Genomic DNA, 14869 nt, shown 5'->3' on the forward strand with positions numbered 1-14869 from the left:
TGTGCTCTCTGCCCGCCCCCTGCATGCAGGTGTGGGGCTAAGGATGCTTGGAGTGGGAGGCATACGTGATTCCAGCTCTCTTGTGCCCACCCTGAGGAAGAGATGTGAGTGCTGACACCAGGACAGCCACACATCCACCCCGGAGTGGCAGGGTGGCTTTTGCTATGGATGATTTTGGAGAGAACAAAGCCATTGGTGCCACCAGTGCAGGGACAGAGTTTTACTGGTGGTAGCAGCTTTCCTTCAAGGTCAGCAAGAGAAAACAGAGCAAACAAGGTGTCTACAGTCCCAGATGTCGTCCCAGCATTCCCTCTGTGCTGCTGGGGGTCACTCTCCTCTCGCCCTCTCCCCCAGAGAAAATCACACAGCAAAGGGTTTATTTTTGCATAAACCATTTCCAAGCCTCTGATGCCCTGTGATTTATGCATGTGGCAGCATGGGAACAATGTGATGATGGAGAACTTGGAAATTCAATAGCTCTTCTCCCTGGGAACCAATGCTGCATGCAGGGTAGGCCCAAGGGAGCCAGGACAGTGCCCAGACAAAAGCCACAGGGAACCTTCCACTGCTCCAGTGTAAGGCAAAGCCATCCTTCCTCCACAGCACTGTGTTCACATTACCATAGCGAGGTTTTTATGGCTTTGTGATTTTTATAACTTTTTCTGACAAGGATTCTGCTTCTGCCAGTTACCTTGAAATACTCACAGTGCCTGGACCTGAACTGATCCTCTGGAATCCCTGCACAGCCAATAGAGATAACCAGCTAGATTTGCTTCCATGCTGCAATCCCATATTATTGAAGACTTCTAGAAAATGTTGGGTGAACCACATCTCCTGAGCACCACCTTGCTCTGCTAACTGCTGTGCAGACATAAGGGCATCCTGGATGCAAGGGTCCCTAGCCAGGAGGGAAATGCTTGTGCTAGATGAGTTGTTTTAACCCATCACCCAAGACCTGAGGTCAAGTCAGCCAGAGCTGAGCTGCTCTATTCCATATCCAGGAGCATGGAGCCCCAGGTCCCTCCACCTGCTCAGTGCTGCTTTCCAGCCCAAGGGACCAGCTGATGCCACATCCCTGACCAGGTGCAGAGCTTGCCCCAGGAGGTGCTGCCAGCCACCACTTCCCACCCCCTGCGCCACTGTCAGGAAGAAGAAGACAAAACCATCCCAGCTCTGAAGAGTGCCTGAATGCCCAGATTATTTCCAGCAGCCAAAACCTGTGAATGCCTGTGAAAGAGTATATGAACATGGCAGCCACATGGTGACTCCTGCCCATGCAGCTCCCTGCAGTGTTTTGTCTTAGCCTTCCTGAGCAAGATTTGCTATCCTGGTATTGAGGAACTGAACAAATATTGCTTTCATGAGTTTGTCCGGTCCCTTCTCAAAGCCCAGGGAACTGCAGCATTTGCAGCTCTCTCTGTGGGACCAGCACCTACTCTTGCTCTTTCCACAACCCTCTGCAAAGGGCACCAGTCTGGGGACAACCTGTAGAGGGGAGATACAGGCATAAGGGACAATCTCATCCTTCCTGATCCAAAATCTGAACCACATTTGATGAGATAATAACCCAATCTTACGAAAAACCTGTTTCTAATGAAGTTCTTGGAAAACTCAAGTGAAATTCCTCTTCAAAAATTCAGCACCAAGTGCCAAGGCCAGAAAGAGATGGCAGGCAAGACACCAGACAATCCCCTACAGTGATCTGCAGTCCTGCCAGGTCCACCACTGTAGCAACACCCTGCTGCTTTCAGAGAGGAGATTCAGTGTCCAGCATCCACGCTCTGTAACTCCCACATGGGCAAACACCACAAGGAGGTCCCTACCCCACTCTGATGCTGCTCACTGCCCTACAGGAAGGCCAAGTGGCCAAACACAACATGTCAGCACTCCCCTTGCAGCACGTGCTGCCAAGCTCTCTGACCCATTTAGATGAGGGGATAGTCCTCAAATGAGATGGAAAATATGGCCCAAGCATCTCCTCTGCAAATGAGAAGCAACAGCATCTCCATTCCTCCCCTCCCGCAACTCAGGAGCTTCCCACCACCTTCAAGAGCAGAGGTGTGCTCAGAGGTGCTCCAGTTCCAGCTCCTGGCCCAGCCTCCAAGGTTTCTTCTCAGGAAGGCCATGTCCTAACAGAGGAGCAGCATCAAGACTCCAGCAACACGCAGCACATCCCCTTCTCTAGGTTCACAGGGCTCCCACCCACCTGGCAGGTACAGAGATCAAACACTTTGCACCTACACATCTCTGGTGCATCATTTCTAGTAACACCTCAGAGGCAGGAAACCACTCACTGCTCCTTGCAAGCAGGGAAACAGGAGCTGCCAGCACAAGTGACTAACCCAAGAGCGAGGCAGCGCCAGGGCCACGTGGACACAGGTGCTGCAGCAGGAGAGCTGCCTTGCAAGGTGGGGCTCCCCTGGTAAGATAACTGACAAACTGTCTAACCCTCAAAGTCAGAAGCCAAGTTTATGAGCCACTAGGACTCCTGCTGGTGGCAGAAGCACACCTTCATGATCACCTCTCCAGCAACGTCAGTGAAGACAGCTGGGAGGGAGGGAAGGGGGAAAGACACAGTGTAGAAAGCACTCAGGGAACCCAGGGCAAAGTGGTGAGCCCCAAGACTAACCCTCTCATGGAGCAATGCCCTAACAAGCTCTGGAGAGGACCATGCCAACAGCCCAGTGCCAAGAATGCTCCGAGCCTGCAGCCAAGGGCCTTGCAGGAACAAAGGCGAGAGACCATGGAGCAAGACAGCGGCTGAAAAGCAGCAGGGATCTCCCAGACTATCAACATAAGAGACAGAAAGGTCAGGAGACTCCCTGGGGGCTCTGGGAAAGAGCTGGATCCACTTTGGCTGAGTGACAAAGCCAGAGGGGTGGAACAGCTGGCACTAGGGGAAGCAGGAGGAAGAACACATTATAGTGGACACAAGAAACAAAGGGGAGGAGAGCACCCACCAGGGCTGGGAAGCAGCCGACACCACACACCGCCTGGCAGGGCACCCCTGTGACAATGCCACCGCTGTCCCCACATGCCAGGGCAGGAGCTGCACCAGGCTCACACACTGCACAGCCTTTCAGGCCAGCTGCAGTCCCGGCCACTGCCTGCATGCCTACAGACAGGAGGGTGCTCTGCATGGCTGATGATGCCTCCAGGAAGAAGGATGGAGAACAAGCACTGAAGATTCTGTAAGGGAGCAGCCAGCATGGTAGGTCTGAATGGAGACAAAAACTGCACGACAGGGTCAGCACAGATGCAGAGAGGAAATCCCACTGTCAGTCACACCTCTCCACAATTCACTTGAAAGCTCAACAGAAAACTCAGCCTTTTAATGGAATCAAAGAGCAGCACTCCACGGCCAGGCTTCTGCACAAAAGTATGGAATCACAGCCAAGGGACTTCTGAGACTGAAGGGAAATGGAAAGCAGGAAGACCGAGTCCAACATTTCAGACCTGCAGGTGGCCTTCTCACACCTTCTGCCCCAGACCTGCTACAATGGTCTCAGCTGGTCCACAGCCTTTGCCAGGCACAAGAAGAAACAGCTTCTGGTCACCTTCTAAACACTAGCAAATGAGGCAACCCCTCACCCCATCCAGCAACACATTAAAATCCTTCTGGGTCCCTTTGTGCACCAGGATTTGCAGTCCACAGATGCAACTCCTTGTTATTGAAAGGGACAGCCCCAGGCTGCCCTAGAGCTGGGGAACTTGCAGGCTGCCCCTTCCCTTAACCAAGGGGATGACCAGGACTCACAACTGCAGTGGCAGCATCATTCCCACCGCTGCAGAGGGTTGGAGCCTGCACGATGTGCAGCCATGCACAGCGATGCACAGGGCATGCACAGTGGCAGCAGCTCAGCTCAGCCTTCAAGGAAACCCTCCTCTTCAGGGGAAGGTTGCTAAGCAGCCAGGAAGGGATGTGGCCACGGGAACTGGAGATGTACTGTCCCTTCTGCAGGCATTGGTCCCAAGAGCTGACAGCAGCTCAGGCAATGCAGCCAAGCAGACAAGCTCGGAGCCCCAGAGCACAGCCCCAGCAGGACCAGTTCAGCTGCTCCTGGTACAGCCATGGCCACAGACAAAGGATGAGTCCTTGGCTGGCACAAGCTGCTGGAGCTAAGAGGAGGGGAAAAAATTACAGACTTGGTTTTATTATCTCGGCATTTAATCAGTTCCTTGGCTGGACCAGCAGCACAAGGCAGAGGAAGGTCTCTGAACTCCTGCTGGCAGGAGTCAGGCAGTTGCTCTCTGGTTGGCTGCTGCAGGATCTGACCCGAGGAGCCAGAACCATGCACCATCGTCTGCCTCAGAGGCCAGTGGGCTACAGCTGACCAAGGCTTCATGGTCCCTACAAGTCAACCATAGTGCAAAGCCTTCCAGGACCAACCATCAAAAACCAACAGCCTCCAACTGCTTTTGATACTCTCCCATTTCCAAACCTCGTCGTCATTACCTTCAGAGCCACCGACAGCTAGAAAGAAGCCTGAGATTTTCCCCTCCCACCCCGTTTCCCTGCTGATGTCCAGGAGCACCAGCCTGCAGCGCACAGGAGAGGCTGCCCTTACCTCTGGGCATCGGGCTGGGAAATGGCATTGACCACAGCCTCCACTGCTGTGTCAAAGAGCTCTGGGTCCTGCAGAGAGGTGAAAGCTGCCTGGATGAGGTTCTCGCAGTCCATCAGCGGGATCTCCAGCTGAACCCAGCTGGAGAAACACTTCAGCACCTTCTGCTTGATGAAACCCGGGGAGTCCTGCTGCTGCAGCAGCTGCTCCAGCAAAGGGAAGACAGAGCCGCACTCCTGCGCCAGGACGCTGCGTACCTGGCCCTTGCGGTACTGGGGAAGGCGGCTGGTCTGGAACTCCTCGGGCAGCACCGTCAGCAGCTCCAGCAGCGCCAGGCACCGCGCCCGCCCGTCCACGTTGGAGTCCTCGGCCTGGAACATGCGCACCATGTCTGCCACGGCGCAGGGCCAGGCCTCTGGCATCATGCTGAGCGCCAGGGAGGCCAGCGCCACGCACAGCCGGGTCAGCACGATCTTGGAGCCGCTGGCGAAGCGCGTGATGTGGGTGAAGAGCTGCGACTTGAGGCTCTCATACTGGTCAGCCGGGATGTCGTTCCAGTAGCGGGAGATTTTAATGTGGAGAGCGCTGGCACCAAAGTACTGGATCTCAGGCACCTTGTCCGTGTGGAGAAGCAGCCAGCTGAAGTGCCATGCCTGGGGGGACACCTGTGCCTGCATCAGCCATTTCTGAGCCAAGTTCTTGTTCTCGATGTTTGGGTCATAATACAGCTGATGGAGAGCCTGGAAGAGAGAGGGAAGCACCCTAGAGTGGCTGAAGAGCACCACTGTGGCCTGTCCTGCCTGGGAAAGGCTTACCAGGAAGGCTCACAAGGATGGAGCCCAGTGCCCAGGCTGCCCTGCACAGCCCCCCCTCCCCAGGGCAGCCCATGTCAGCTGGCCTCCCTCTTCCCATTCTCAATGAAGTGAGAGTGATCTGGCAGCAGGAGAGGACCTGCAAAGCATCCTTCCCCTCCCTCTCATGCTTCACTCTAGAAATGTCTTTTCTTTAGTAATTTCCCATCTTCACCTTCACACATGCAGAACTGGGGTGGGCACGGGACCCTTCTTTCACATGAGGACTGTAAGGGACGTGGCTGACCAGCACTCCTGCCTTCCACTCACACCTACTCTCTGAAAGGTGCTGTGGTCCACAGCTTGCATCCATGAGCACATGGAATGCAAGAGCCACTGCATATCTTTGTCTGTCAGGTTATGCAGAGTCCTGAAAATCCACAGCCATGAAGTTCAGGGATTAATCTCTCCATTAAGTGCCTTCAAAATATTCCCAAACCCACCCAGTTACAGCTGCACCAAGAGAGCTGGCATCCAGCCCTGCCTCTGCCACTGCTTTCTGCGACAGTCCTGTGCTGCTTAGTCCATCTCTCCATATAGAGAAGGGAAACATCACTTACCTGCTCCTCCTGCTCCTGCAGCTTTGTGAGATCTAGTTACTGCTTTGCATAACTCAGATCCACATGAACCGCTTCACACAGGCTACAAGGCTTTATTTGCAGAGGAATATTATACAGATATGAAGCCCAGCCTTAATTAGCTACTTATCCTAAGGGGGTACAGCCAGCAACCAATGATGTCCTTGCACAAGGAGGGGAAGAATAACTATCCCTTGCCTGAACTCCATCTTCCAGCAGTGAGGATTTCTGCCTGGCACAGCACGTTTCATTTCAAATTGCTGACTGCACACACCAGGAGCAAGGAAAATCCATGGCACCTGTCGGGCAATCAGGCACCCGTCACACCCCACCAGCAAACCAGAGGATGATTGCAGCAGGTGCAGAGGACTTTTTTGTGTCCCCACCCTGGCTCCAGGTCTCAAATAGCCTCCCCCCCCAAAAAGCTCTATGAAATTCTTGCGGTTCTTGTACCCAGGAGAGGATTTAAACCCTATTTTTAAGCATGCAGAGCTGGCAGCTTGGGGCACAGGAACGAGCTTCCCAAGCAAGCGCTTGTGCCTCCTGCTGCTTCCCAGCGTGAGACCAAGGAGCAAGACAATATGGCAGGGACTTCACAGAGTCGACATTGCCTGGGCCATAATTTGAATCACTGCTGTTCAAGACTTTCTGATGGGGGAAAATGAGGATAACCTCTTTGTAAGAAAGAGGTTATGAAGTACATTGCAGGAGATGGAATCAGCCAACATGGGCTGCAGAGGGACAGCGTCTGACCCACTAAAGCATCTACCCTGACATAGAAAAGGCTAACCCTACATAAGCAGGACATAAGAGAGAGAAATCTGTCCCAACAGAGCAAGCCAAGGGGAGACCATGAGATCTCAGTAGTTAGCCAAACCTTTGCTCTATTCCTAGTTATCTTGGACTTGGATGCAGGAAGCATCACTCAGCTGCTGGGGCAGAGGTAAGCACTGTCATCCTCTCCAAGCAAAGCAACAATTTACTTCACTACAGAGCAGCAGCTGCAGATGTGCTAAAAGCTCAGCCACTCCTGGGGGTAGGAACCTGGCTCCTACCCCTGTTGTTGTGCTAAGGACTGAGTCATCCTGCAGCAGGGCTGAAGCTGGAGCTCCCAGCCATTACCAGCTCAGTCTCTTGCTCCCATCAGAGCTTGCTGCTTATTTTTCTTCCCAAATAAATCTCACTTGAGATTCCCAGGATGGTGACAGCCCAGTCTTTCTCTTCCCTCTTGCTGGGCACTGTCACAAGGTGAAACAAGTAGTGCCCTCTGTATGCTCCCTAGCCCAGCATCCCTCCCCACTTCTTCCCAGCCTCTATTTTTACATCTCCATGCACTTCCTAATTAATTTCTTTCTTCTATTTTGAATGGTGCTACTGCTTAGAAAATTGTGGGGAGAAAAAAAAAATCCCTATGCATCTTATATTACAAGGCACAATGTGTACACAGGAGCCCTAACCTCTAAACCTGCACAAGTTTGGTAAAACACGGACCTCACCATGTGTGCAGGATGGACCTGGCCCACAGCGTTAGGCTCCTGACCCACAAACTCCACAGCTGCTCACCTGTGCTGGCCACAGAGCTGCTGCATGCCAGTCTCACACCAGGGAAACTGCAGGCAAAGCATGGCACTGTGCACACTCCAGGCACACCACAGTGAGCCCCAGGAGCAATGCACCTGCAGGGCAAGACTTGCACAGCACCACGAGTGACTGGGACCGTGGCAAGGCAGCAGAGCAAGGGTTGGCAAACATAGTCTGCCTGCTGGGAAGCAGCTGAGGGCTCATCCTCCTGTGGCTGGGGCTGCCAGTGCTGCTGGCTAAGGCCTGATCCTGCCAGCAGGATCTGCTTCAAGCCAGCAGCCTCTGGTGCTGCCATGTGATCATCCAACTGAATGGAGAGGAGCGAGCAACCAGGAAAAGCCCAACATGAAGCAGAGGTGGAAGCAGGTGCACACACACATCCTGCACACAGCCCTGTCAGAGACTCCAGCAGTGGCTATGCTAAAAAATTCCGGCTGCTGCATTGTAACAATGGCAAAGAGGGAGCACTGTCATAGCTGCTCCCCTCAACACTTGTGCTAGGGAGATTTACTACCTCTGCATTAAGAGCAACAGTGAGCAGTTAGGTTGCAAGACCCCTTCGCAGGCAGGGCCAGCTTTCCAGATACATGGGCAGCTCTCCCATTGCCACCATCCCAGCACCTTGCCTGTATCACTCACATTCCACCCTGTGCACTGTCCCCACCATCACCAGTGAACTCTCTGCAGAGGCGTCCACGCCCAGCAGCACCAGCTCAGAGCCCTGCTCCTCCCGCTCCTCCTGCAGGGAGTCTCTGGGGAGGTTTCCAGCAAAGGTCCCCGAGGACATGCTGGAGCCTCTACCATGGCTGAGAAGGTGAATGGTAAGATGAAAAAAATCTACCAACTACACTAAGAAATTCAGAGGATGGAAGCAAAGTTAATGATGAGAGCTCACGCTACAAGCTGTCAGAAGTCAGATGAATATTCTGGAAAGAAGCATCTGCTCACTATCTCAGCCACCTTTTGCAAGCACCCTGCCTGGGAAGGGATCAGTTGTGGTGGCTCCTGAAAAAAGCATGGCTGTTCCTGCCTGCATGCAGGACACCAGGTGGAAAGGAAAGGCAGCATGTGCCCCAGGGTTACCAGCAGCACACCCCATCCAGTACTCTGCACAACATGGCAGATCCTTCCAGAGGACCTGCAAGGCTAGGCACAAATACTGGGACCATCCTAAGCTCAAAGCAGCAAAAGAAGCCCCTGGGAGCAGACTAGGCTCTCTCCCTGACCTACCATGCACATCAGCTGAGTACCATCCTCTGCTGGGAGCATGGGGCAGGGGACTGCAAGACCCCATGTCCTCCAGAAGAGCATGTGAACACCCAGCACGCTCCTCCTCAGCAAGGAGACACCGCCCTATGCCAGAGCAGGCACCAGCATCGGCTGCTGCTGGACTTTAGTCTGACCCCTCTGGCCAGCACCCTGGGGCCCATTAGGAAGCACTGGAGATGACAAGGGGAACTCATTAGCGCCAAGAGGGAGAAGCAGAAGGCATGAAATCGGGTGACATCTAACAGGGAGGCTTTGTGCATTCCAATTTGAACGGGTGGCTGACACCAGACCTGCCTTCTCCGCAATTAGACCTGTAATGTGAGAGCTGGTAAACAGCCTGGCTGTCAGCTATGCCCTTTGGCCGGGGAAAGAGCCTTCTCCAACATCAGCTCTGCTTGGCTGAAAATAATTCTAGCTTATTATGATGGCTCTTCCCTGCTCTCAAAAGCTGTGACCAAAGCCTCAGTCAGGCTTTAGTCGCTGAAGAATCATCAGTCCCTCAAGTAAGCTGCTCTGGTGCAGGGCAGCCTGCCCAAAAGACATGGGTCAGAGATCCCATGCTGATTCCTTTGTCAGGTGGAATGGGAGCAGTCCAAGGAGTGTTACAGGCTAGCAGAGGCACCTGATCTTAGGCTGCATCCAGGTAGAGCAAGAGAAGAGGATCTGCTACAAGCCCAGAGCCCCCCAGCTCTCACCCTTCAGAGCTTCTGCAGGGATCCCAGTGCCAGCAGGCTGTCTCCCTCACTGCACTGCGTAAATACATTAACATGGGGTACCCTGCAGAGAGGTGTTGTGTCCATGCCATTATGGGGTGACAAGATGAGCCTCAGACACATGGCTCTGATCCCAGAGCAGGAGCGTGCTGCCTCCTGTTCTTGGGGGCTCCATGGGGAGACAGCTCCCTTCCAAGGGCCAGTCTGCTTGAGCACACAGAGCTGACAGCAGGTACAGCTCTGAGTGAGGTCTGCATCACAGCTGGGGAAACAGAAAGCTGCAAAATATATTCCTGCTCTGCTCCTCGTAGCGTGCCCACAGCCACGGCATGGCAGGGGCAGCGGTGGCCACGGCCCCTTGGCACCGCCAGCCTCCTTGCAGCAGCACCCCCGGGATGTCTCCGCTGCAGTCTCTCGCTGTCCTTTCTACTTGAACGCACTCGCAGCATCAGTGCTCCAGGCCTGCATCAGCACAGCCATTACCCTGGCTCTGCCAAGCGAAGGGAAATCATCCCTGCCTCCCCTGCCTGCAGCAGCTGGCCCCCCCGGCCCCAGCGCGGCAGGCTGAACAGCCAGCACCCCGGGAAGGCGGCAGCCTGCCCACAATAGCAAATGGATGCAAAATAAAGCTGGGTGTGTGCTGCCAGGCACGCTGCTCCTGTTTAAGGACCCACATTTTGCCAGCAGTCCAAAAGAAAAGGGTTTTTCTCCCCTCTCCTAATAAAAGATGCTGCCATTCTGAAGCTCCTCTTTGAGCCCAGCTTGCCCACACCAAGTCCTTGGCTGTCCAGAAGAGGCTGCAGCCTCGACACAGCTCAGCAGCTTTGGCATCACTCGCACTGCTTCACTGCCATCAGCCCTCTGCAGAGCACGAGGTGGTCCCCAGCAGGGACAGGGGCTGTGGGACATGTGCACACTCCCAGTGAGAGTGGGCAGGGACCTGAAAACGCAAAGGGTGAGCAGGACCAGAGAGAAACCCTGGAGATGCAAAGCCCAGGATGAGTTACAAGGGTGATCCAAACACCCCTGTCCACTATCCCTTGTTTCTACCCAACACTTCCATGATGGAGTATACAAGCAATTTGAGAGAGGAATTTCTGCTGGAGCCCAGGCACCAATCCCATCCATTCCTGCACCATAATACATGACAGCTGAGATGAGGCACCAGCGATGGCCCCTGTGGAGCTCAGACCAGCACTGGACAACAAGATGCTGCCCTCTCATCTTGTCGCCACCACACCACTGGAAGGAGCCATGTGTTCAGCCAAGGTTGGCTCTGGCTGGAATCTGCTTCTGCAAGAACATTTGCTTAAACATGTAACAAGGTGACTCCCTGCTTCCCTCAGTTCTGGAGGAATCTCTCCTCCTAAGGCCCCCAGGTTACCCTCCCCAATGTGGCTGCCACATCTTACAAATGCAGGCTGCCTCTAAGGCCCCAGTGGTCAATCCACTACCAGACAGAGGACACCATTCCCTCACCCTCGAGTATTTGTAATTCTCTTGATCAGGTTTCTGAAGACAGGCAATAGCCTTCCCAAGAAACCAGATGCACTTGATTTCTCCTCCCCATCCTCCTGGGCAGAAGGCAGCCCCAGCAGCTGCCACATCCCCGAGGCTCAGCATCTCGGAGGAGCAGTGATCAAAGCCATCCCTCTCCCATTGCGGGAGGCTCCGGATGTCAGCTCCATGACACCCCGCCTACCCATCCTGCCAGAGAGACTCTGTGCATTCATCAGGCATCTCCAGAGAGGCACACGGCAATCTGGAAGGCCCAGAGATGCCAGACCGCTAATGTGCTAGGGAAAAGACGTCAGCGAATATTACAAACACCCCAGAGGATCAGAGGCAGGACGAGGGAGGAAAGACCTGGAAGGAATTAGATAAAAAAAGAGGGCGAGAGCCTGCACTTGGGAAATCCATGGAGGAATGGCACCGTCTTTTCTCTTGTTTAAAAAAGGGCGATACTGCTGAAGCAGATTCAACTGCACTAATAACATGTGAAGAGGGCCTCTCATTCTTCCTCTCGTGTCCAATACTGCAGTACTAAGTGCTGAGGGAAACCAAGATTGCAGGGCACAAGTCCTGCCTGTGCACTGCTCTTCTGAGATGGACGGAGCAGCCTGGACTAAACATCTGCAATCCATCTTCATCATCACCCCAGCACCAGGCTGTCAGTCACACCAGGGACAGCTCCTGGGCACACAAAAGCACACACAGGTCACAAACCAGATTGCACCATTTAGGCAGTGAAAGGTTGAGCATTCTCACAGCCTGAAGCCCTTGGTTTCCCAGCCTTCCCTATCCTCCAACCCCTCCAAACATAGCAACAGAGCCCCACTCAGCAGCAGATGCAGGGGAAGCAGAGCCAGTCCAGAGCTGCTGGACTCCCAGCATAGCGTGGCCATGCCAGCCAGCTCTAGCTGTGCTGAAGCCAGAGCAGCATCTAGGTCAGGCTCAGAAGAAAACAAAAAGCAGACAAGCAGCCCTCAGCTAGGACTGGGGGATGCTGACACAGTAACCCTATCAAAACAGCTCAGCCCCAGTGCAGCCCGCCTCCTTTCGGGTGCCACAGGAGAGCTCCCTATAGAAAAAAAGACAAAAAAAAAAAAATACAGGGAGTAACTTTCAGATGGCTCCTGAAGTGCAGCACCTGAACTTGGCACCTGTCCACAGGCTTTTAGACCTGTCAGCTGGCCCTGCCTCCAGCACCTGCACCCTCCTGCCTCCCTGAAACCACTGTTCACAGCTGGAGGTGTCTCCCTCTGGCACTGGTTATACATAAACACAGCAATGATCCTTTTCAACTACACAGGCATCCCAGAGCCCTGCAAAGCCCCACTGCATAATAAACAACAGTAGGGGTACAAAAGGATTTTCCAGGGACAGAATCTTCTCCATGAAAACCATCAGAAGAGTGTGACAGGCACAGTCTCACCAGACTACCCTAGCTACAACTGCCACACATGATGACTTCCACTGCAGGGGACCTGGAAAGGCTTCAGCCCTCTGATTTATGAGATAACCAGCTCCTCATGCTGTTCCTAACCCCAGCACTTATCAGTGACTGACTCAGACTGGAGTCAAACCCTGATTTAAATCAGTATTCAGTATTATTAATAGAGCCATGCACAAAACCTGGCAGGTGGAAGAACCCAGGCCAGTAGGAGCATCATCACTCATCTGCCAGCATCACCACTGACAAAGCGGCTCTACCCACCTGCCTCCCACCAACCCTGCTCCCAGCAAAGCCCATCTTTCCTTCACTTTGTACCCCACAGACCTTCCTGGAAAAGACTGACACAGGAAGGCTCTAAGCTGCTGAACCTCCATGTTTTTTTCTAATCCCACCCCATGCTTCTTCCCCTGTTCAGGGACTGTGCTGCTGCCCCCCACAGCAGCTCAGAGCCCCACTGCAGTCCACAGCTGCACCTTCAGAGGACACTACTGAGATGGCAAAGCCTGCAGAGATCAGGAGAGGCAGAGGCAGGCTGGGGGAGGGGAGATGAAGCATCCTGGAGGGCATCTCTGCCTCCTCCCAGGCATTGGGAGACTAAATCCCGAGCAGCTTGGCAAGGATGAGCTGCCTCTCGGCACAGCCACACCTCACCCAGCCTGCGCCGGGTGCCCCCCACCCTGGCACTGCCCACCCTTCCAGGGCAAGTGTGTGCCTCATTGTTGGTGCAAACAAAGGAGCGGTTTGTGGCTGATGAAAAGAAAGGGAGTCAGAGGCAAAATCATCCAGCAGCCCTGGATGTATGCAGATTAAGCTGCAGAAGGTTGCATGAATGTAGCATTTTCCAGACATCAGTTAATCCCCCGGCTATGCTCTGTCTCCATCTCCCTGGAAGAGGTGGGCTGTGTCTCACCTGCAGCCACAAAGGCAACCGGCGCCCAGTGACAAACCTGACATCCCCGACCTGACATCTCCTGTGAGGCCAGGCAACCTACTGGGGAGGGACGGGTGTGAAAAGCTTTCAGAAATGGGTTAGTGGTGGGCTTGGCAGGGCTGCACTAACCATTGGACATGATGATCTGAGAGGTCTTTTCCAAGCTAAATGATTCCATGATTCTATGTGCCCACCAGCACGCCCATGAGTACTGATTTGGCAAGGATCTCAGTCTATTCTTATAGAGGAAAAATGAGGACACTGGGATTCCCACTAACTGTCTGAGGACCAAGCTATGGATGTCTGCTGGATGTCTGGCTCCAGGGTAAGTGAAAGAGTGATGCACTTGCTGTTTGCCCTTCAGGGATGCATCCTCTGCTGCCCTGCCCCCATCACCTCCAAGGTGACTAAGGGGAGGTTTTTGCCCAGCTGCCCTCCTGGGTGTGCTCACCGAGGTGCCCTGTTTAGCCTCTGTGATGAACCCCAGGTCACACATCAATTCCTCAGTGCTCATCCCAACAGGCCTTGGTTTGCCGTGGATTCCCTGGATCCCAGATTTCAGCAATCAGCCTCACTCCTGTTGCCCTGCAGATACTTTTTGAAAGACCTTGAGCTTCAGCAAGAGTAAAGGGGCTGGGTTCTTGGTTTAGAAAGGTATCAGTGGGCCATGGATGCACGCACTGAAGGCTTTTCCCAACCGTAATACCCAATAATTCCCAGCACCTGGCAAAAGTTCCTTCCTTCTCTGCCTAATGGAGACACTGATAATGGGCTTCACATTGATGCAGCTGGTTCCGGAGACAGGACCAGACCCGTGGGCTCTCCCTGCCCAGCGCTGCAGCTGGCGACCTAGAGGACGCCAGTCAGAAACACAACCCCTCCCTTCTGCTCCCATTCCTGCCACATCATTTTCCCTCCCGGGCTGCCCCGGTGGCTCCCCCTCCAGCCCCAGGTCGCGGACCCCAGCAGCGGCAGGGCGGGTGGGCACAGGGGACGCCGCCCGTCGCCCTCGCCGGGCCCGGCACCGCCGAGCAGGTGCCCCCCCGCAGCACCGCGGCACCATCAGCATCCCGCCGCCGGGACCCCCCCGCCCCGCCACGGCCACGGCCACCGCTGGGCCGGCGGCGTTCGCTCACCTTCTCCACGTTCTCCACGGTGAAGTCGAGGCCCTGCGGCGGCGGCGCCTCCGCCCTCCGCTCCATGGCTGCGGCGGCGCTCAGGAGGCGGCGGCGGGCGGGCGACAGCGGCGGCGCACGGGCAGCCGCATCGCGGCGGGACCCGCCTCCCAGCCCCGACGGGGGCGGCACCGGGGCGGCGCGGCTCGGCGCGGCGGTCGGGCCGGGAGGAGCCCGCGGGACTCCCCGAGCAGCCCCAGCGCCCCGCTCCGCTTCTCTCCGGCCCCGCCTCGCCTCTCCCCGCGGCCCC

At 54.8% G+C, this 14869-nt stretch overlaps 1 protein-coding gene across 2 annotated transcripts in view; it reads right to left on the reverse strand.

The window, feature by feature from the left end:
- Positions 1-14856, reverse strand: part of IPO13 (importin 13) — a 31160-nt gene extending 16304 nt beyond the window's left edge. For both annotated transcript variants that reach the window (XM_084211750.1, XM_084211749.1), the window contains exons 1-2: positions 14581-14856; positions 4569-5305 (exon numbers count right to left, since the gene is read on the reverse strand). In XM_084211750.1, the coding sequence (XP_084067876.1) occupies positions 4569-5305; positions 14581-14646 (803 nt within the window). In that variant the 5' untranslated portion in view covers positions 14647-14856. The remainder of the gene's footprint in view (positions 1-4568; positions 5306-14580) is intronic.
- Between the last annotated feature and the right edge of the window lie 13 nt (positions 14857-14869).

The sequence above is a fragment of the Fringilla coelebs genome, assembly GCF_963513975.1.
Source record: "Fringilla coelebs genome assembly, chromosome: 9".
Classification (NCBI taxonomy): Eukaryota; Metazoa; Chordata; class Aves; order Passeriformes; family Fringillidae; genus Fringilla; species Fringilla coelebs.